The 22,966-nt window shown below is 39.0% G+C and overlaps 1 protein-coding gene across 1 annotated transcript in view; it reads left to right on the forward strand.

Moving 5' to 3' along the window:
* The window catches only part of LOC124594150 (nuclear migration and anchoring protein unc-84-like), a 176,258-nt gene that overhangs the window by 82,720 nt on the left and 70,572 nt on the right, over positions 1-22,966 (forward strand). Inside the window, exon 6 of the mRNA XM_047132506.1 lies at positions 14,198-14,240. Coding sequence (XP_046988462.1) covers positions 14,198-14,240 — 43 coding nt within the window. The remainder of the gene's footprint in view (positions 1-14,197; positions 14,241-22,966) is intronic.

Below are 22,966 nucleotides of genomic sequence, written 5' to 3' on the forward strand. Positions count from 1 at the left end.
AAAACCCTAAGAGGTATTGGTTTTACGTAAAATCAGTAAGCAGTTCGATATCCTCTGTTCATTCAGTCAGTGACCATACTGGCACCAAACTGAAAGATAACAAAAAGAAGGCTTAAATATTGAATTCAGTCCTCCAAAATTGTTTCACCTTGGAAGATTGTGATGCAGTCCCTCCTTTCAGTTATTGTACAAATGCTGAAATGGCAGATATTGAGGTAACCAATCACAGAATAGAAAAGCAATTACAGTTGCCCAGTAGTGGAAAGGCATCAGGACCAGATGAGATACCTACAAGATTCTATAAAGATTAGACAAAAGAACTTGCTTCCTTTCCAGCAGCAGTTTATAGTGGGCCACTGGAACGATGAAAGGCACCTAGTGCCTGGAAAAAAGTGCAGGTCATTCCCATTTTCCAAAGGGATCATAGGACGGATGCACATAATTATAGGCTTATATAGTTGATGTCAGTCTGTTGTACAATTATGGAACATGGTTTAAGTTCAAGAATTATTACTTTTTGGAGAACAAAAATCTTCTCTATAAAAGTCAACAAGGATTCCATAAACATAGATCTTGTGAAACTCAGCTTGCTCTGTTCCTCTATGGGATCCATAATGCTGTAGATAATGGCACTCAGTTTGGTGCCATACTCCTTGACTTCAAGAAGGCATTTGACACTGTCCCGCATTGCTGTTTAGTTGGGGGGGGGAGGGGGGGGGGGGGGGAGAGAGAGCTTACCAAGAATCGGACCAAATTTGTAACTGGTTTCAAGACTTACTCGCAGACAGAACGCAACACCTTGCTCTTAACAAAACAAAATTTTCAGTTGTAAATGTAATTTCCAGAGTACCTCATGGAAGTGTAATAGAACTGTTATTGTTTACAATGTATATAAATGATCTAGTAGAAAGTATCGGAAGCTGTTTAAGAGTGTTCGCAGATGATATGGTTGCCTGTAAGAAAGTAGTAATGCCAGAAGACAGTACTGATCTTCATAAGCAGAATATTTTGTTTTGGCACTACTGCAACAGAAATTCTGTTACTGAAAAAACTTGTTGAAGATTTTAGAATATTTGCACAAACTTCAACAATTTTTTGAAATCGATTAGTCATGCATAAGCCTCTTAGAAAAATGGACACATTTGTGACCACAAATTGGGACAATAAGTAAAATTTTATTTGCTGTAATGAATGTATGAATGTGAATTATATCAGCTCTGAGGAACAAGTGGATGATATATTGTCAAAACCAATTGTAGATGATACAAATATAGTAAGGAAAGTTCTGGTGGAATGTCAATAATTTAGAAGTAAAGTTGTCCATTCACCAAACAGCAGAAGCATAGGGTAGTCAAAGGCACACACAAGATAGAACGAAAACTTGCTAGAGCTTTCAGAAGAAATCCTTCAACCAGCTGGAGTATGGATACACATGCAGAAACAGCCCCCCCCCCCCCCTCCCACACACACACACACACACACACACACACACACACACACACACACACACACATATTCCTCTGCACTGTGCTTGCTGGATATACAGTGCCAGGATTTCAGTTTGACAGGTAGATTAGGGTAGGGTGGAGATTGTATCGTGTGGGGTGGATAGGAGGAGGGAGAGCTGGAAGAGGGATTGGGGATTGTTAGCTAGTGACTTGGAGGGAGGAGTGGCAGCTCAGCTGCATGGGCTATGCATGTGACACATGGCTACTGGAGTTGGTGAGGTGCGGCTCATGATGAAGACAACAAGGAGCTGTGGATTGGGAGGTGTTGATAGAACAGAGGGAATGTGCTGCTGGGTAGAGGGTGTGGCAACAGTGGGTTAATGGAGACTGAGGTCAGGATTGTGGGATCGAAGGAGTGTTGCAAGGATAGGGGTTGGGAATGGGAGTGGCATAGAGATGAACCAGTCAGTTGTGTTGGTTGGGTGGGCAAAAGAGTACCACTTAGGAGGATGTCCCTCATCTACCCAAAAGTTCCATCTTCCTCTGTCCTGTCTTCTGCTTCTAGTCCACACCTCCACATCATCTTCATCATGCACCCCACTCCTGGTATCCAATGTATCACATGCGTAGCCCATGTAGCTGCCACCATTTCCTCTTGCACACTTTGCCAGCACACCTGCCGCCTCCCTCCAAGCCGCTAGCTACACATACGTAGGCCCTCCTTCCTGCCTCTCCCTCTACCTAACCCCCCCCCCCCCCCCCCATCTGACACAACACAACCCCCATCCCATCCTAGTCACCTGCTGAGTGCAATCCCTGCATTGTGTGTCTAACTGGCACAATGTAGGGGCATGTGTGTGTGTGTGTGTGTGTGTGTGTGTGTGTGTGGGTGGGTGGGTGGGTGGGTGTGTGGGTGTATCAATGTGTGCGTGGATACTCATCAAAGCATTTCTTCCGAATGCTAGCAAGTATTCATTCTCTTTTGTGTGTGCCACAGCTCAATACAATTGTATATGAGTAGTTCAGAAAATATAATTAAATCTGCAGGTGATTTGAGGGTATACGGGGTGTTAAATTTAGAACACAGAACTACCATCTCTGGCATCAACAACTGCTCTGACTGAGATGAGCATAGGGTTGAACTGAATTGGATGATAGTATAGTCCATCATTTCCTGCTGCTTCAGCTCTATCTAGAATTTATCAATCATATTAGCTAGTGAATCATGTTGAGCCAGTCTCTTGGCAACACATGATCTAATGTTTTCAATGGGTGAAAGCTCTGGACAGTGCACTGGCCAAGGCAACAGTTGACCATACTCTGTATTGAAGTAGGTCAGGATAGTGCTGCTAGCAAGTGGTTATCTTTCTGGAAGAGAGTGTCATGGTGACCTCAAAGAGAGTGTTCAGCCATCATCCTTAACATATAATAACTATATGGGCATTGTTGAAATTACATCTACATCTATACTCTGTGAAGTGAATGGCAGAATGAATGTCCCATTGTACCATTTACAAGGGCTTTTTCCCATTACATTCATGTATGGAGTGTGGAAAGAATGACTGTTTAAATGCCTCATGTGTGGTGTAATTAATGTAATATGGTCCTCATGATCCGTGTGGGAACACAGAGTAATCATTTAAAGCCTGTTCTTGAAACTTTGAAAGTAGTCTTTGTTGAGACAGTTTACATCTGTCTTTGATTGTCTGCCAGTTTAGTACTTCCAACATCTCTGTGACTCTCCTGTGAGTCACAAAAACCTGTGATCATTTGTGCTGCCCTTCTCTGTATACATTGAATATCCCTGGTTAGCCATATTTGGTAGAGATCCCACCCACTTGAGCAATATTCCAGGGTGGCTCCCAAAATGATTTGTAGGCAATTTCCTTTGCCCTAGTATTCTACCAGTAAACTGAAGTCTGCTTTCTGCTTTACCCACGACTGAGCCTATATGATCGTTCTATTTCATGTCCCGGCAGTGTTACACCCAAGTATTTGAACAAGTTTACCAGTTCAGATCATGTTGTGATCATGTTGTGAACCAAATGGCATACATCATATCAGGTGCTGGGCTTGTATGGTGACGAATGCAACTTGGCAGTGTTCACACTCTTTGCTGCCTCCACACATCAGTATGTCCACCATGCTACCGAACACAGAACAGAGGCTCATCTGGAAAGATGACATGTTCCCACTCCTGAGCCCAGTGTTGGCGTCGGGTGCACTACTGTCAGTACACTTCATTCTGCTGCTGTGTCAAGGGAAATTATGGAAATGGCTGCTGTACTGACAGTCAGTGGTGCATTAGATGTCATCACACAGTCTGTATATATACTTGTCATGCTTCAAACAAGCTGATTTCAGTATTGAGAGTACATAACATGACTGTAAGCTCCTGCTCAGTCAAGTGAAGTGTATATCTGTCCACTTGGCCACTAGTTACGTGGAATACTGTGATCCTAAATGACATTGAGTATGGCCGTTGTGAACCCTTCGATTCCATATTTGCATGACAGTTTTGGGACTGCAAAGAATGCAAAGAGTAATATCACAGAACAGTATACTGCTGTCTTTATAGGCTACAATGATGCCATTTCCGAATTCTAACTTGACTTACTGGTAGACATTTCTTCTTATTGCACCAAGTGCAATGATTTTCAAACAGTGAACATTCAAATACATTGTCTGGATGGGAAACCCATTGCATAATCTATTCTTATATACAGAATGTACTTGGCATTAATCATAATTATTTTGTCCAATTGTGCTGAAGTGCTAGTCATTTGCGTAACTAAGCATATAGTACACTTTATACCAGTTTGACATATGTTGCACACTGTCTTCCTGGTGCTGTAGATTTAATGGTCACTATTACAGGGAAAACCTCAAGCATAAGATGTGCAAAGCAATGCTTAGTGTGCATGGCTCATGAGGTGAATAGTGGGCAACCTCTGGAGCATCTTCTATAACCCAGGTATACTAAGCTTGCCTAGTCATATGGGATTCTGCTTGGATGCACTCTATAGTTTCTAACTTTTCATAGGATCTAATGAATCTTTCAGACTGAAACTTTTAGTGGACAGGATGGACCATTGGTAAAAACTTAGACCCAAACCAGCAAGAGTGCGTGGGTTAGAAGTTCACCCAAAGAGGTTACTTCCAAACAAAACAAAACAAAATTAAAGTGTCTGCTATGCTGACCATCATGCTGAACCATAAAATTCCCTTAATTTTAGTAAGGGTGTTGTGTCTTGAAGTGACCTCATGTGTCAAGAACTGGCACAATTCTAGAAAGAAAGATTGAACGAAGGGTTTCTTGACTTCAATTAATCTCATGTGCTTACACATATTGAGGTAGGCTTTGTTTATCTCCCAGAACAGGCATCACACACACAGACATTTTAATAGTTATCAGGAGATCTTACACCTGCCTCAAGTGGTGTCAAGTATTTTGTGGTAGTATACTAGGATACAGTTAATGTTGAGCACCATGTGGAAAATTTAGCTCATGTGCATGAACCAGACACTGAATGTTTGGGACCATTCATAGGCAGTCATGCCATGTGGAGTTAGTGTGTCCATGTTTTCAAAGACACAAAATTAATTCAAAGGATGATGGCAACCATACCTGTTTCCTCTGCTGAATTCAAGGAAGTGTATAAAGTATTACAATTTCTATCATTTATATCATTTGCCACAGCCCTTGTGAAACTTTTCCAAAGGTCATCATGGTAATCCAGATATAATAGGAGAATCCACTGAGTGTGCAGTACAAGAATGTGCAGTACAAGAATGTGGATAATGGTAAATCTTCTGTTGCCCCTCCTCCCTCCTAGAATGGTGAAGATGAGTTCAAACATTACAAAATAAATAGTGATTGCTTCAAATGAACTGCCAAATCTAACTTCACTCACATTAGCAGTACCCTGATGACAATGACAATGAAAGAGTGGGAAAGTATGAACAACTGCAAAAGAAAGAAAACTCAGTTGAGGCTGTCAGATCTTGCAACTCCAAAAATCAGTAACTTCAGATGGTGACATTTTCAGTACAGAGAGTCAATAAGCCTCCAACATTCAGTCTCAAAGGTCCTCTAAATTTGATGGGAAAAGGAAAGTTGGAACGTGAGCTATAAATGGTATCCTCACTGCAAAGAAATATAAGGGAATTGAAACTTCTGGAACTAGAAAATTTTCTACGTGTTTATGTACAAGGGCTCTCCAGTGCCAAAAGACTACAATTTCTATAGAAAGATCCTGCATGTTCATAATGTGCTGTCAGATTGTAGTGTTGTTGGAGATCATAGTAAATAGTATGATGATTGTAAATCAGGGAACACTCTCAATGTCACCCCAAAGCTATAACATGAACGAAACCAAAAACTGAGAAATTGCAAGTGCATCAGAAATATTTAGCACACAGTCTGCAACAAGTAGTGCGAGAGTGTGAAATCCAAGGTATGGTCACCATGCCTCATATAGGGCAGTCAAACTGCTAATAAACATATTATACACATCTATTCATCAAGTGACAGCAGATGAATGGTGTAAAATCATTTGCATAAGGATACAGGAAAAGTTGCCTAGATCAAGGGAGACTTACCTCTTATTGGTGAGGATAATACAATGACATGAAATGAGCATAGCAGCAGTTTGAGAGTGAATAGCTAATAGTAGTTGTTTCAAGAGGATAGGGATAGTTTTGATAGGTGATAGTAAAGACCCAGTTAAAGGGAAAACATTATGTAAATGTTCTTTGCAGGTCTGCTCACATTATTTCCAGGATGTAGGCATTTGGACCTATCAGGAATGATCATGGTAGGAGTGACTGTAAATTAGCAAATTAGTACTTGTTTTGTTTTATCATCAGTTTCCTGTTACAACTCATATTTCTAAAGTCAAAAAACTTCAACGTGTTTCACAAGCTGGATCTGACTCTACAACTATTAATAAGATAAGATGGAAACCAATATTTAAAACATAATTTCTTCTGGACTGTATTTTTTGTTTGTAGAGTTTAGTCTTTAATACACCATATAAGCTATAATCAAATGAGAAAGATTGCCTATGCAACAGTACTACTCCGACACAGCCCATATCCAGATAGATTTGATTGAGTTAATGTATCGCCGGTTGCAACTAACATGAAGCAGTTGCATTTTATTGCAAGTGGATTTGTAGCCTTGTCAACAGACAAATGTGTAAGTACTCTAACAACAGACTACTGAAATTGCACATACCCTAATTGATTGAGATAGTTGCCTTCAACAGCTCGATGACTAAGTCATTTATCAGTGGTACTGTTAACTGGGAGATGATACTGGCAATAACTACTAACTGTAGTGTTATTATTTTCATTCACCCATCTCTGGGAATTGCAGTTTTTGATTCTATCATGGGGAGAAAAAGAGCTATCAGTAAACATATACTTCAGCATCTTTTGGTAATGCAGCCAAAAAGTTATTGCTAATATTTGTATTATGGTCCAAGGCATAATTCTTTGCCCAACATTTCATCTTCCAGTGCTGGAGACATTATCAGAGGCTTTAACGACTCGGGAAGCACTTACAGACTCAAGCAAATTCAGCAATGCAATCTGTTTTTATGTATCCTTGCAGTGGTCGATCATGACATCATCAGACTGCTGACTGAGATCGTGAATCATGTCAATGTATGCTAAGGAGATTTTTGTGAGGAAGAGTTGGTGCTGTTTGTTTTACTTAGCACTAATGCACACAACTTGTCTAACTTCTTTTCTGTTGAAACTGTTTTTGTGCGTTTGTATTTTTATGGCCTCTCTGTACATCCTAGTAAAGTTATTATTAGATCTTGCTAAAACCACAGTGTCAGAGAACTGAATTTGATGGTTTCCTGGTCTTAATGCATGATCTACTGCTGTTTATTTTTGTGTCTTGCCCAGGTGTGGTCCTTGAGGTGGGTGTTAATGCTTCTTTTTGTAGTTCTTATGTACACTTGGCCCCAAGTGCAAGGGATTTTATAAACTCCTGCTGTGGTATGTGGTGAGCGTGGTCCTCTGCAGTGTCAAAATATTTGCATACTTTTCTTGTTGATTTAAACACTATATCAATATAGTGTTTCTGAGTACTTTGGTGGTGTGACCCCTGACAGGTTTTACAAATGGAAGGAAAACTTTCCCATTAGTTGGCTCTTTTTTCATTAGAAGCTCTACACTTATTAGGATGTAGTGCCCTATTTATCTCTTTATCAGAAGAAACATTTCTTCTGAAGCATTCTTAATTGATCGAGCTCTCCTTCCAGGTACTATGGTTCACACATTCTTTTAGTCTGGTCTACCAGTGTTTTGATCACTCCTCTTTTCTGCTTGGGATGACAGTTGGAATTTCTGTGAAGGTATCTATCTGTGTGAGTGGTCTTTCTGTAGACTTTATGCTCCAAAGTTCCATCAGATTTTCTAAGTACCTGTACATCAAAAAAAGAAATTTGAACTTATGTCCATCTCTCTCTCTCTCTCTCTTTCTCTCCATCCCTCCCTCCCTCCCTCCCTCCCACCCTCCCTCCTCTCTCTCTCTCTCTCTCTCTCTCTCTCTCTCTCTCTCTCTCTCTCTCTCTCTCTCTCCCTCTCCCTCTCTCTTCTCTCTTTCTTTCTTTTCTGTAATTGAACTTTATATTAGAATTAATAATGAATAATATTAATTCTAATATAAAGTTCCATCAGAGCAGTTGTGCACAGTTACTGTCATACATTTTAAAAAAGGAAAAGTAATTCAGCAGCCTGAATCTCAGAATCTGGCCATGTATGAATCATATAGTAACATGCATTCTAGAAGGCTTGATGAGTCTAAATGATATGATTTAAATGCAATGAAGATAGCTATTCAGAAGCTGAAATTTAGACCTGCAATAAATACACATTGGATTCGTGACTGATTGCTGAAATCTGTCGGGTGCTTTTTTTGGGGATTAACATTATTTAGAAATTCAGAGCTTTTTTTTTTCTCTCCAAGAGGGCATATAATGAAAGTATCATACGTGTACTGAAACCAACATCAGGGTTTCTTCTTCACCATAGAAAGGCTGCTTCCTCAATTTTTTCCATATAAAAATTGGCTACAACTGTGCTGAGTGAGTTTCCCATAGCCACACCATCAGTTTGTTCATAGAATTCGTAATCCCACTGAAAGTAAATTGATGTGAGACAATATTTAAAGAGATCTAACATATACTCTGCGAAAATACCTTCCCACTGTGACATCACCTCATTAAGAGGAAGTATACTAAACAGAGATACAACATCAAAACTGACCATCATATCACTTGAGCTCAGCCTGAAGGTGGAATATCAGTGGATGCCCCAGGATAAAGTAACAACTAAACAGGCGTAGGAAAGGTGCAGACCATTTATCACAAGTCATTTGTTACCTCACAGGAGTCCAGCAATCTTTTATTGCACATATACCAAAAACACTAAGAAAATACTAATGACAATAGCTGCTTGCAATGAATGTAATTAAGAAGCCACAACTAACGAGTGACAATAATTAGTGCCAACAACAGATTTAAAATGTTGATAGCAGCTCAAACTTCGGCAGAAAATTAGATAAAACAATTAAGGAAAGGCATTCGAGCAATTACTCAAAAATTTCTTCAGTTATGCCAATTAATGATTAATTAGGCAATTTAAATGAGTAAAGTGCTCCAATTTAGGAAGGACTAACAATCAAGTAGTACAATTAAATACAACTCAAACACACACTTAGTGCTGGGCAAAGAGCGACAGCAATGATGCTACAGTACAATTCCACCATTTTGCTGATCAGAGGAGGTGCTTGACATTAATGAATATAACTTACAGGAAGTGTAGTAGCACAAAATTTTACAAGTCTGGTGCCTGATGAGCTGACGCCCTTTAAGTACTAATATTTTATGCAATGACACAGGAACAATTCTCAACGGAAATATTCAATACCATGGTCATAATCAAGATACTGACATAGAAAAATAATAAAATACCATTTAACAAATTGAGCATTACATCAATATTAAGACTATTATGTTAAAACCAAACTTCAAACAAGGAAAACATGGAAGGGGCAGGTATGGCTGGCCAGGCCTCACTAAGAGGGTTTAGAATATAATGAGCACTTCAGGTTAAGTTAATGCCTGATCACTATGAGATGGAAATTCAACTTATGACAGATGCCTTAGAAAACCAGAAGGCCACATCTCAGAGGCTATGGTGAGATGGTAAGCGGCGCCGCCTGCGTGAACGTACACAACCCACATGGACAGTCTATTTCCAATGAACTAGTTGGTAACAGATATCACACCCTAGTGCAGCGCCTTCAAATGCTGTGAACAGCTCAGAAAGCTGAGAGCAAACAACCAGACGTATAATTTATGCATAACAATCATAGAACATATGAAAATGCTCAAACCAAGACAAGAAACTCAATGTGAGCATGGCCTCAAGCCCCAACCAAATCTTATGTAATACAACAAGAATATTACAATAAAAATTACTAATGGGATTGACTGATTAACCTTACAACAAAATATAACAACAACTAAATGTAATAACCAAGAAATCACAGGGCTGCTCAAACACATTAACTTAATTGACTAAAAGGTAACAGGCAAGTCTTGAGGGCTAACACTCAAACAACTACAATAGTAATTGTATTGAGAACAATTAATATTAATTTTTTTGAAAGGAGCAAAATATCACCAGAGTTATGGAACTTAATTACCTAAATGAGCCAAGATTCACTGGGCTGTTAGTGTTTGCTTACCACGGCAGTAGGCAATTTTATAGTCATAACCCCAGTCAGGGAAGCAACAACTTCCAATGTAAATAAGACTTGATTTCAATCTCAGTGGTCACTAATAAATGTGGCGGCCTAGAACATATGACACAATTAATTTCAGGCCCAGATGATAAGATAAGCAGACACTGAACATGTCGCAATTAAAAGAAATTTTAAAATACATCAGATATGGCACTCAGATGATTTTGAACAGAGGCACAAGAAAGTAAATTTAATACTTGAGTGACGGAGAACCACAGGATCCCAAAGTTTGGACAATCAACTTCAATAACCACAGAACCTTGGAGGCAATACTTCTGATTTGATGAGAACCTTCTTTTCAATAGGAGAAATGAAAGAGGCTTTATTAGCTTAATCATTATCCTGAGAAAAGAAGTTGTGGGATCTCCCATAAGTTTTCTATATCTTATTTGTTCTTATAAGTCCTGAATTTTACTATGGTAGACATCATTTCTCATTACAAGTGTAGCATTGCCTTTATCTGCTGTAAGAATTAGAGTGTCTTTATCAGAATTTTAATCTCCGAGAGCTTTCCTCTCACCTTTCATGAAGTTAGTACTGGGTGGTTTGTTCCTAAGCAATATCCTGTCTGTTCCTATGCACATTTCTCCTGCTACTAGTCTAGGTAAAAAATGTATTACTGTTTTGATATTAGCAATAATGTCATGGTATTCTAGAAGTTGCAAGCACATAGTTTCCACCTTCGGCAAACATGTCTGTTCCATCCTAAAAGGTCTAGTGCTTCTAATGAAAAAAGAACTAACTAAAGAGAAAGTTTTCCATCATTTGTAAAAATTGTCACGGATCGCATCAGCAAAGTATTCAGAAACCATGATATTGATACAGCGTTTAAACCAACAAGAAAGGTACCCTAGTATTTGAACACAGCAATGACCCTATGCCCACTACTTTCCACAGCAGAAGTGTATAAAATCTCTTGCACATGCAACAAATGTACATAGGAACTGCAAAAAGAAACAATAACACCCACCTTAAGGAAGATGAGCAATTGTCTTCCGGGTAAGATGAATAAATTAGCAGTAGCAGATCATGCTTAAGGGCCAGAAAACCACCAAATTCATTTCTCTGACATTGCAGTTTTAGCAAGATCTAATAATTACTTTGCTGAGACATGCAGAGAGGCCATAGAAATACAAAAGCACAAAAACTGTATTAGGAAAGGATAGTTGCAACTCACCATATAGTGGAGATGCTGAGTCGCAGATAGGCACAACCAAATGACTGTTGGTAAATCGCACACACGCACACACACACACACACACACACACACACACACACACACACACACACACGCAAACGCAGCTCACACACACACATGACAAGTCTCTGGCAGCTGAAGCCAGAGACTATTGTCATATGTGTGTGAGTTGCATTTTGTGTGTGTGTGTGTGTGTGTGTGTGTGTGTGTGTGTGTGTGTGTGTGTGTACATTGTCTGTTGTCTATTTTGGTAAAGGTCTTGTTGGCTGGAAGCTCACTTTCCAACACTCTTTATGTTGTGCCTATGTGCAACTCCGAATCTCTGCTGTATGGTGAGTAGCAACTATTCTTTCCTAATATTGTTATATTCTGCCCTGGATTTTCCATTGTTTAAAGTACAAAAACAGTTTCAACAAAATAGAAGAAGGATTGAAGTTCGACAAGTTGTGGGCCTTAGTGCTAAATAGAACAAATGTCACCAACTCTTCTGAACAAGCTCCTTAACATACATAGACTTAACTCCACGATCCTAGTGGGCCTTAGTGCTAAATAGAACAAATGTCACCAACTCTTCTCAACAAGCTCCTTAACATACATTGACTTAACTCCACGATCCTAGGCAGTAGTCTGATGATGTCATGAACCAACTGTTGTTTGGATACATTCGAACAGTTCAGTGTCCTGAGCTGATTTCTGAATCATTAAAGCCTCAGCTGGTATATGCAGCATTTGAATCGAATTGTTAGGCAGGGAATTATGCCTAGGACCATGGCCTAATGCCCATAGTACAAATATTAGCAATGTCACAAGCACTGGCCATGAAAGCTTGCATTCTGTAACAAAAAATTATTATTTCTTCTGCTGGTATTTCTTTCACTGACCACATTGTTTATTCGTCTAGGAAGAATTAAAGATGTTCTACAAACACACACACGCACACACACTCACACACACACACACACACACACACACACACACACACACACACACACACAGAGTTACTTACTTAATGTACGAAAATAATGCTTATAATACCTGTCTGTTTTCTTTACTTGAACAGTGGTTTAAAAAAGGCAGTGGATATATGACTAGCAGATGACATAATCAACTGGAGAGAGAGTTGCAGTTTAGCCAGTATGCCAATTCCAAACATATCTCTTATAAGCTTCCATAAGAATTTTCTTTATGAGTCTTTACCACCGCACAATTTGAATGACCAACTATCTGACACATAATCATTATGGATTTGCATCTTCCTGGTAGTAATTTTGTTTATGAATGACACTTACTGCATGTTGTATGTAACTTTGTAGATTAGATGATGTCAGATGGAATAAATATGTCCAATGATACATTCAAAAGTCAGTCAAAATGCAGGAAGAAAAAGTAATAATGTCCCAGATGTACTCCCATAAGTTTTTGAAACAATGTATTTGATGGGAAAGCTCCAACAAGCAAGCCAATTCTGTGAAGTCAGTTCTTCAGTAGAAACTACCCATTAAAAAGAATTGCTCCCATCTAGCATGATGTCTTTCCTCGGTAAACTGTATTTGCTTGTGGTGATAGAGATACAAGACCTGTTCATTAGTATTGCTCATGTCAATATCAGCATGAAAATGTTGTGAACTGGGAAGTGTGAAGTAGCAAATACTGGGCTAAAATGTTCATATTAACATTAAATACATGCTGCTATGGCGAAAATGGAAATAACTGCCACTTTAGTTTACACATATCATTGTTTAAATGAATACATAGTTATATCAACTGTTAATTTTACAAAGGTGGTTTGAAAAGTTCTCGGAATGGAATAGAAAAAAAGTACGTACATCACTGAAACTTTTTTTATTTTTAAATGTAGTCTGTAGGTTAATGCACTTGGTACAACGATGTTCCAGTGCCTTGATCCCATCTCCGAAATGAGTTTTCTCCAGGCCTGCAAAAATAGTTGTCAACTCTGGCTATCAATTCTTCGTTTGAAGTGAATCTTTGTCCACCAAGAAAAATTTTCCATTTTGCGAAGAGATGGAAGTCTGACAGAGCCATATGAGGTGAATAAGGCAGCTGTGGCAACAATTCATGCCTTAGTTCTTGTAATTTTGCCATGGCAATGGCACATGTGTGTGGTTGCGCATCAGAAGCCGCAGCACCCATCTTGCAGGTGATTTTTTTCATTTCTAATTCTTCAGTTAAAATGTGATATACCCTTTCAAGTGACATCTGGCAAGCATGAGCAATTTCACGCACTTTCAATCAGTGATCCTCCATGACCATTTTGCAATGATTTCTGGAGTAGTGACACATCTTCACTGACCACTGCATGCATCATCATCTAAGCTCTCCCGAGCAAATTTAAATTCATTTGTCCACTTGGCAGTAGTTGAATATGAAGGAGCAGAATCCCCCAGTGTATTCTGGAAATTGGCATGAATGTTCTTTGCTTTCATACCTTCCTTTATGAAGTACTTATCACTGTTCGAATCTCGACTTTTTCCATCTTCACAAATCACTACGCAGGAACAACAACAGAGCCACGTCACCACCACAGCACTCTTCCAAGAGCACTGATGTGGCATGTGTTTGCAGGCAACAGTCCAATGAATATCAAGTGAACAACTCATTGCACTACTGCTGACCTCTTGTGGTGATTGCGAGAACTTTTCAAATCACCCTTGTAATAATATCCCCTATTATTGGTTCTGTAAAATTTTGTTTCCCTCTTTTCAGCAGCCGAAGGATGATGTCACTGTGGCAATGGCTAAGAAGAAAGGTAAGTATTCTGTTTGCTTCTGGTTGAATAATGTCCAAATTTAACTTAAGCTACAGATGAATTAGTTACTTCAGTAACAAATAGCTTCCTCTCTCACTTTTTCTACAACTTAAACTAACTAGTATATACAAATATACAGGCCATTTTACAATTTCTATTACAGGCTTTTACGGGTAGTAGAGGGGAATTAGTAGATGAAATTTTGTTTGGGAACCCCTGTCAGGAAATGTACCATTTGGATGTAACATAATTTTGAAGTACGTGAATAAATGGTGTGTGTTATTCTTTTGTCAATGAAGACTGTGGCCTAAAGAATACATATTGTCTTGTAATTGTGCCTATCTGCAACTTAGCTTGTTATCTTTACGGTAAGTGGCAATCTATCATCTCCCGTATTGTTAATTGACATTCTCGTAAGCCATGAGTGCAGTCTGTCTGTGGAGCACCACAGCCAACCCTCCCGGTTGTGAATGTACCAGTTCCTTGCAACTGTTGTCGTAGCTGGATGGAAATGGTAAATAAATAACTTCAAAAATACTATATGGACTGACAATGGCACCCGCCTCTCGGTTTGTGTGTATGTCATGAAGTGGAGAGTTGGAAGTGACCCAGTCATCAAATTTATTTTAAATCCAAACAGTAAATTTCTAGGCATGAGTTCCTTATCAAAACTTTATCTACTAAGTCCCCTCTACAAATTCGATGAGCCTGTACTAGAAATTATGGAACGCACATACACTGATCAGCCAGAACATTATGACCATGTACCCAACAGCCCGTCTGTCCACCTTTGGCACAGATGACAGCAGCGACCTGTCATGGCATGGAAGCAGTTGACCTTGGTAGGTGGCTGGAGGGAGTTAGCATCACATCTGCACACACAAGTCACCTAATTCCCCTAAATTCTGGGAGGGGGAGGGGGGTGATAAGCTCTGCCACCACATTCAATCACATCCCAGATGTGTTCGAACGGGTTCAGGTCTGACGAGTTGCAGGGGGGTCGGGTTGTATGGGGTAGGGTAGTGCATCAATTGGAACTTGCCACTGTGTTCCTCAAACCACTCACCACTCCATTACACTCCTGGACTTTCGACATGGTGCATTTATCTTATTAAAAAATACCACTGCCATAGGGAATCATGTTCGTCATGAAAGGGTGTACCTGGTCTGCAATCTGTGTACTAGACTCCATGGCCATCATTGTGCCTTGCATGCTGCACTGGACCAATGGAGGCCCCACGTGAATGTTTCGCAGAGTGTAATGGAGCTGCCACCAGCTTGTCTCTGTCCCGCTGTACAGGTGTTGAGGAGCTGTTCCCTTGGAAGATAATGGAGAGTCATGCCCTCCCATTGGCATGATGAAGAAATTATCAGAATCCATCAGACCATGCGATGCTCTGCCACTGCACTAACGTCCAGTGCCAATGGTCACATGCCCATTTCATTCATAGTTGCCAGTGTTGTGGTATTAACATTGGCACATTGTAGCCTTTCGAGTATATCCGCATAAATTCTAGAACCACTCAGCCTTCTACCATCTTGAACAAACAACATTTTAAATATAAGTGTGAGAGACCCTATTTACTGCACATCACCTGTCTGTGTGTGCAGGTTTGAAGTTTATCGTGAGGCAACTGTAGACACGACGGTCAAACGACACCATCAAGTGTTTGCCAGTCACACCATGGAAGCTATAGTGAAAGAACGAGGAATGTTTATGTATCCAGTGCTGTTCTGTAACTTTGACGATGTTAGTGACAAAAGAGCAATGGAATTGGAAAAAGACTTTTAATTAATGTTCGTTTTGGACATGGAGAGGATAAGACATGTGTTCAGACTCAGAATGGGAATGGACTTGGGTTTTAAGCCAACCGTTCCTTATGTGCAAATGAACTCTGTTTCTAACTTTTGGACATTCGAAGAGACTTACTTGATAGTGTTTGTTTGTGTGAAGAATGTGTTTTGTAAAAGTTTGATGTTCAAATATATAGTGTGAAGTGAAGCAAAGAAACTGTGTATGTGTGCTTTTTTTTTTATAAGTATGAAGAGTCTTGAGAAATTCCTGTTCCTAGCAGGTATACTTTGGAGAAGAAGAGAAAAGGAGGTTACAGCAGCAAGCTAACCAACAAGGAAAGTCGACTGACCATCTCAAGTAAGTCGTATCATTAAAGAAGTGGGAGTTTACACACATACTTCACCACTTTTAAGTCATCCAAAGCATTAGAACATGTTGACCTGTGTGAAAGGACAGAAGAAAACTGACAAAAACGAGATAAGAAGTTATGTGTTGCCATAGCAACCAAGCATAACAAGACCAAAGAACCAGTTCACAGAATTGGATTCTGCCTAAAAATTCAAATGGTGAAAAATTAGTAAATGCAAAAAAAGGGAAGATGTAAGAAAGTAATAATGTTAAAGGAACGGGGAGAAGACCTCGACTTATTAGACTAAGAAGAGATACACCGAGAACTATTCAACTAAGAAGATCCGGTGGGGGGGGGGAGAGTAGACAGCTCTCACATGCATTGCAAGGACGCAGATGTGGAAAACAACATCCGATACCTCCGGCGCCAGTTGCTGTCCACCAGTGCTGACCTGCTTCCACATCCACTCACCAACACCTACGTAGAAACCAACAATCGATGCCACCAGCACCAGTTGCTGCCAACGCAGCCTAAACTCTACGCCGGTTGAGTGTAAAACAGAGCTTTATTGTTTTAGTACAAACTAGTGAGAACTGTTAAGTGAACAATATTACTGTAGTTATTATACTCAATGTTGAATTTTTTTTAATAATTACTAGGTATAAAGCTAATAAGAATATGGATAACTTAGGGCAAATGGAAAAAACTCAAGAAGCAGCTATGGCTATGAGAGTCAGTAGAGAAATGGCAGACTGGTCTGAGTTGGTAAACCTAATCAAAGCTCAAAATGCTAAATTAGATGCACAGGGTGCAGATTCAGTGGCATTAAGAAAGGAACTAAATGATAAACTAGAAGCCCAGACTTTACAATTAAATGAAGCTTCTAATGTTCAGAATGAAACACTAAAGAAAGAACTAGGTTCAGTAAATTCTCAATCATATTTGCTAAATGCCAAAGTAGAATCGCAAAACAAAGAATTTGGTAATTTATGTGAAAGCATGCGGGCTTTAAAGACTGAATTTGATGATTTAAATAATAAAGTAAAGGATTTGGAATTAGAATTAAAGATGAAGTAACTAACTCTTTAAACCTCCATGTAAATCAACTGTTCACTGACTTTATTCAGAAAAAGAATCCAGGGTTTGACAAAGAAATTAGATTTTGATGTTGAGGAAAAACGTAATATAGTCAAATCTTAAATGAATGAAAAGTTAGGCTCATTTGAAAATAAGTTTGATGTTGTAAAGCAAGGGTTGCACACTTTAAACGAGTGCGTCGACAAGCAAGATAGGTTAATACCAATAATCCAATCGCAAATTACAGGCGTTAATACACAAGTAGATAAGGTAAAAAGAAACTTTAAAGAGAAACTAGCGAATTCAGACATTATAAATGTAAGTAGTTTGGAGGAACAAGTGGAGGAAAATGATAGATCGAAAAGTTGCCGCGAGAGTAACCTACGGGAACGTATCGCCTACTGTTTCTTCCGAACTTTCAGATACATGAAAGGTTATAGATGACTTCTGGAAAGAATTCAAACTTACCCAGGACAATGTGGAAAAATGGACAACTTCACCGAATGTTGTGTTAACTAGTGAAGTAGTTACTGATTTGCAATGGGGAGTGAATTCAGGGTTATCGAGACAATTCCCTAAGTTTAAGTCAGACGGGGATGTACATGCAACTCATTTTTTGAAAAGATTCAATCAAGCTTTGTTAAAGAACTGGGAAGATTCTAAGAAAATTGAATTTGCTGTGGGGTACCTTTTAGGGGAAGCCTCAGAAAGGGGTATTGTAAATATTGAGAACTTTTCTTCTTGGGGAGACTTCCAGAAGAAATATAAAGTGAAATACTGGTTGCCTAGTGCACAAGAGAAGTTAATATCAGATTTGTGGGACCCAAAATATTACAATAATACATGGGGTACTATGAGAAAATATTTCGAATGGCATTTAACACGGGCGAAGTATTTAGATAAACCAATGGAGGAAGAGGGATTGGCTAGAATTTTAATTAGATTTTTACCCATCTATGCAAGGAAAGACATCTTGTGTAGTGGCTGGAAAATGGTTGGAGAATTGTTATCTTTCGTTGGTGCTCTAGATGCCATAAATAAAGACCATAATGAAACTCCACAGCAAGGGGAAAATCCGAACTACAAAAGGAATAGTGGTAATAATTTAAAAAAAAAAAAAAAAATAAATAAAAATAAAAATAAAATAAAAACATGAGGCTAGAGTGCACCAATGCAACAGAAAAAATGGTAGTGACAATTATCAAAAGAAACATCCGCCTTCGAATTTAGGTCCAGTAACTGTTCAGGAATTTGTACCGAGTAGGAGTAGAACACAAAGTGGTAAGGTAGTTTCTAGATTCGGCAACCAACCTGTGATTACTGATAATGAGGAAAACGTAGTGTGATCTGGATCCAGGGCCGGGGCCCAGGTCGTAGAGATACACTAGGAGTCCTAGTTAATGATAAGTATGTTAATTTCACGCACAAAATATTGACAAAAGAATGGTTACTGCTGGAAGAACAAAACATAATTATCAACAATACGCAACCTATAATAGCAGGGACCGTGGAGACTTCTGAAGTTAACATATTTAGAGACTCAGGGAGTGAAGTATCACTCACATCTAGCATATTCTTTAACTCATTAAAGACTAAATAATACTAACCGCTGTTACCAGTAACTGGAGTTTACATAGTCGGTATAACAGGGACGAAAATTAAGGATGCGAAACACGAAACACAAGTGAATTGCAGCATTGGAAATGTATTAGTTCATCAAACGCTGTTGATAGTAGAAAATATAAATAGAGATGTTTTATTTGGTTTAGATTGGTTATTAGAATTTAAAGTCATCTTAAACTTTGAGGAAAATCTTATATGTTTTGGGAGAGGGGACAGTAGATACAGTATACCATTTGTGACAGACAGCTACATTGGTAAGCAAACAACTGAGTGTCTGCAAGTAACAGCTACCGTACAATTGTCAGCAGATTTTTTTGGACCAATTCCAAAAGAGAAGGGAGGAATGTCATACATCTTGGTTATCATAGAATGCTGGTCAAAGTATGTTAAGCTATATCCCATCAAAAAACCAAATACGCAGACAGTTGTACACTGTTTACAACAATACTTTCTGGGGGTAGGTAAACAAAAATGGTTTCTCACCAATAATGATTTACAGTGTGTGAGTGGCGGATTTAAAGAGTTTCTAGCTTGGGAAGGTATTCATCAAGTACTAATATCCAACTATAACCTGTCCTTGAATCCATGTGAAAGAGTTATGAAAGAAACTGGAAAACTATGGCGTACATACTGCCATGAAAAACATACTTTATGGGCAACGAAAATTAAAGACTGTGAACTTATTCTAAATGAATTATCACATTTGTCAACAGGTTTAACACCTTTAGAAGTAATAGGCAAACCTTTTGTAGTAGAACCTCTAATTAAATGTTTTAATTGCTTGAACAACCAAGTGTCAATTACGAATTGAGCCAGGAAATCGTTTCTAAGAATTTAGTTGACAAGGCCTAACAGAGGGTGAGTAAGCATAATGAGAAAGCTGTAGAACTTCAGTACAAGGTCGATGACCTTGTTCTTATAAAACAGTATCTTCAAAGCTCTGCCTTGAAGAAAGAAACACAGAAGTTTTTCCAAAAATATGAAGAACCATATCGAGTACAAACGGTAATCCATCCCAAGACATTATTTGTAGTGGATCCTACAACTGGATCAGAAAAGGGGAATTACAATGTGAAAGACGTAAAGTTGAATATCTCCCATGGATGTTAACATTCTGAATTAATGGGTGGAGTGACGATTGTTGGATCCCAAGATGTTTTCAGTGTTTCTTCCAAAATAGTTTTCCTGCACTGAATTCCCTTCAAATCTTAAACTATTCTTTCATCTGTTTCTGAATTCTTAAACTATCCTATAATCTGATTACCTAGGAAATGGGATATGACTGTAACCCAAGGACTGCCTTAAGAGAATCACGGATAAAAGGTGATCTGTAGACAAAATAAACTGAATGGGATATTAAGGATCTGGAAAAAAATAATATCAGGTCAAAATTTGAACAACTGTTATACCATAGTGTATAAATTTTCTACTTTGTACAAAATATTTTATACCTTTTATGAGATGTGATGTAGATGGGAGGGTTTGTATCAGTTTTGGAAAGGGGTGGGTATTGTGGATAACAGCATCGTCTCGAGAACACATAAATCATGACTAACACAAAACACACACCACACCTTTCAAACAACCCTCGCAAACAAGTGTGCCTGATTGTCTGATTCTTCACCATTTGCCGTTTCCATAGCATTGCTAAGATTTCCTTCAGGGACCTCAAGGGTGAAGGTAGGAATGTCCGTTCTGTAGGAGCCGATTTAACACCAAACCTCCTCAGACTTCTCACTCAAGTACTGACGAGGTAAGGATCCAGGGGAAAGGGGGGGGGGGAGATGAGTTTTCTGTCTTTTGGGCTATCTTCTTTCTCCTCTTCAATCTTAGCAACAATTTCTATTTATTTCCATTCTTACTTCTCATATGAGGACCTAATAGAGAGAGAGAGAGAGAGAGAGAGAAAGAGAGAGAGAGAGAGAAAAGAACTATGAACTATGATGATTCTACAATGAGTGTACATAAGAAGGGGGCATGAGTAATGAAAGAGAATATAAGCCAAAGAATGGTAGAGGGACTTGTATAACCTAAGTAAACATATTATCTACTGAATAGTACATCCAGACATGGTATCTGTTACAGGTATAGAAGTTGATGAGTAGAGGAGGACTCTAGGGAGTTGATGAGTAATTAAGAAATGAATGCGAAGTGTAGGATAGATTTGTAGTTTTAGAGAAAATATGTAATTATAGTATACATAGGAATGTATACTGGGGGTAATGAACCGTGAGGCCTACTCAGAAAGGATAAGGGCGGGGGCAGGGGGGGGGGGGGGGTTGTACTCGGCATTTACTGAATATAAAGGGAAGGTGTACCTACATGGGGATAGAACTACCTGTGACCTACAAAATAGGAATACTGAATAAAGGGGCGTACCTACCAGAATGGAAAGAGGAAGTCCACTCCTATGGTCAACCCACAAGTATGGTTTAGGTACTGTTCCTAGCAGGAGGGGACAGTATCATGACAGAAGTCACTGTTTTATAGGATTATTCTGCTAAGTTTGAATTCTGTGTAACACTAACATTATCACGTTTTAGGTAAGTTTACGAATGTCAAATGGAACACTTTAATTTTGCCCAGAGTTCCTCTCTATAAATAATGAGACTATTGGGACTATTAAGAATTAGAGAAGTAGTACAAAGAATTAGAATAAAGAATAAAGTACTCAGGTATCAAGAACACCTGAAGTTTGATTTGGAGTTAAAGAAAGAGTCCTCACAATTCCTAAGTAATAATAATGCAGACTGAAATCATAAATAAATGCTTATGTTCTAATTAAAAAAATATTTATAGGTGAAGAAAAGAAAAGAAAAAATATATGTGTATAAACCTATGTAATAGATGAATACTGCTATAGACATGGTGGTTGAATGGCACCAACAAGTGTTTGCTGGTCGCGCCATGGAAGCCGTGGTGAAAGAACAAGGAATGTTTATGTATTCAGTGCTGTTCTGTAACTTTGATGGTGGTAGTGACAAAAGAACAATGGAGTTGGAAAAAGACTTTTAATTAATGTTCGTTTTGGACATGGAGAGGATAAGACGTGTTCAGATTCAGAATGGGAATGGACTTGGGTTTTAAGCCAACCTTTCCTTATGTGTAAATGAACTCTGTTTCTAACCTTTGGACATTCGAAGAGACTTACTTGATAGTGTTTGTTTGTGTGAAGAATGAGTTTTGTATAAGTTTGATGTTCAAATATACATTGTGAAGTGAAGCAAAGAAACTGCGTATGTGTGCTTATTTTTATAAGTAGAAAGAGTCTTGAGAAATTCCTGTTCCTAGAAGAAGAGAAAAGGGGGTTGCAGCAGCAAGCTAACCAGCAAGGAAAGTCAGCTGACCATCTCAAGTAAGTCGTATCGTTAAAGAAGTGGAAGTTTACACACATACTTAACCACTTTAAGTTGTCCAAAGCGTTAGAACGTGCTTGGGTCATCAGCTGCGGAGGCCCATGGGTTAGCAGTGTTCAGTGCCCTGTGTGTTCAGACACACTTGTACTCTGCCCAGCATTAAAGTCTGATGTTAGTTCTGCCACAGTTCACCACCTTTTACCAGTCTGCCCAGCCTATGGCGTCCAACATCTGTAATGAGGAGGGCCACCCAACCCCATGATGTCTGGATGTACTTTCACCTTCATTTCGCCATGTGTTGAAGACACAACAATCCTCAAATACCTGACAAGCCTTGCAATTTCTGAGATGAGATGCTCATGGGATGAGCCTCTGGGCCATCATAATCTGCCCTCAGTCAAAGTTGGATTGATCGCACACCTGTCCCATTCTACACACAGACACCACGCCCACTGATACTACATGCACCATGCATGTGTCTGACTGGCAGTCGTTCATCACCAGGTAACACTGCTATCACCTGGAC

This window comes from Schistocerca americana, chromosome 2 (assembly GCF_021461395.2).
Source record: "Schistocerca americana isolate TAMUIC-IGC-003095 chromosome 2, iqSchAmer2.1, whole genome shotgun sequence".
NCBI classification, from domain to species: domain Eukaryota; kingdom Metazoa; phylum Arthropoda; class Insecta; order Orthoptera; family Acrididae; genus Schistocerca; species Schistocerca americana.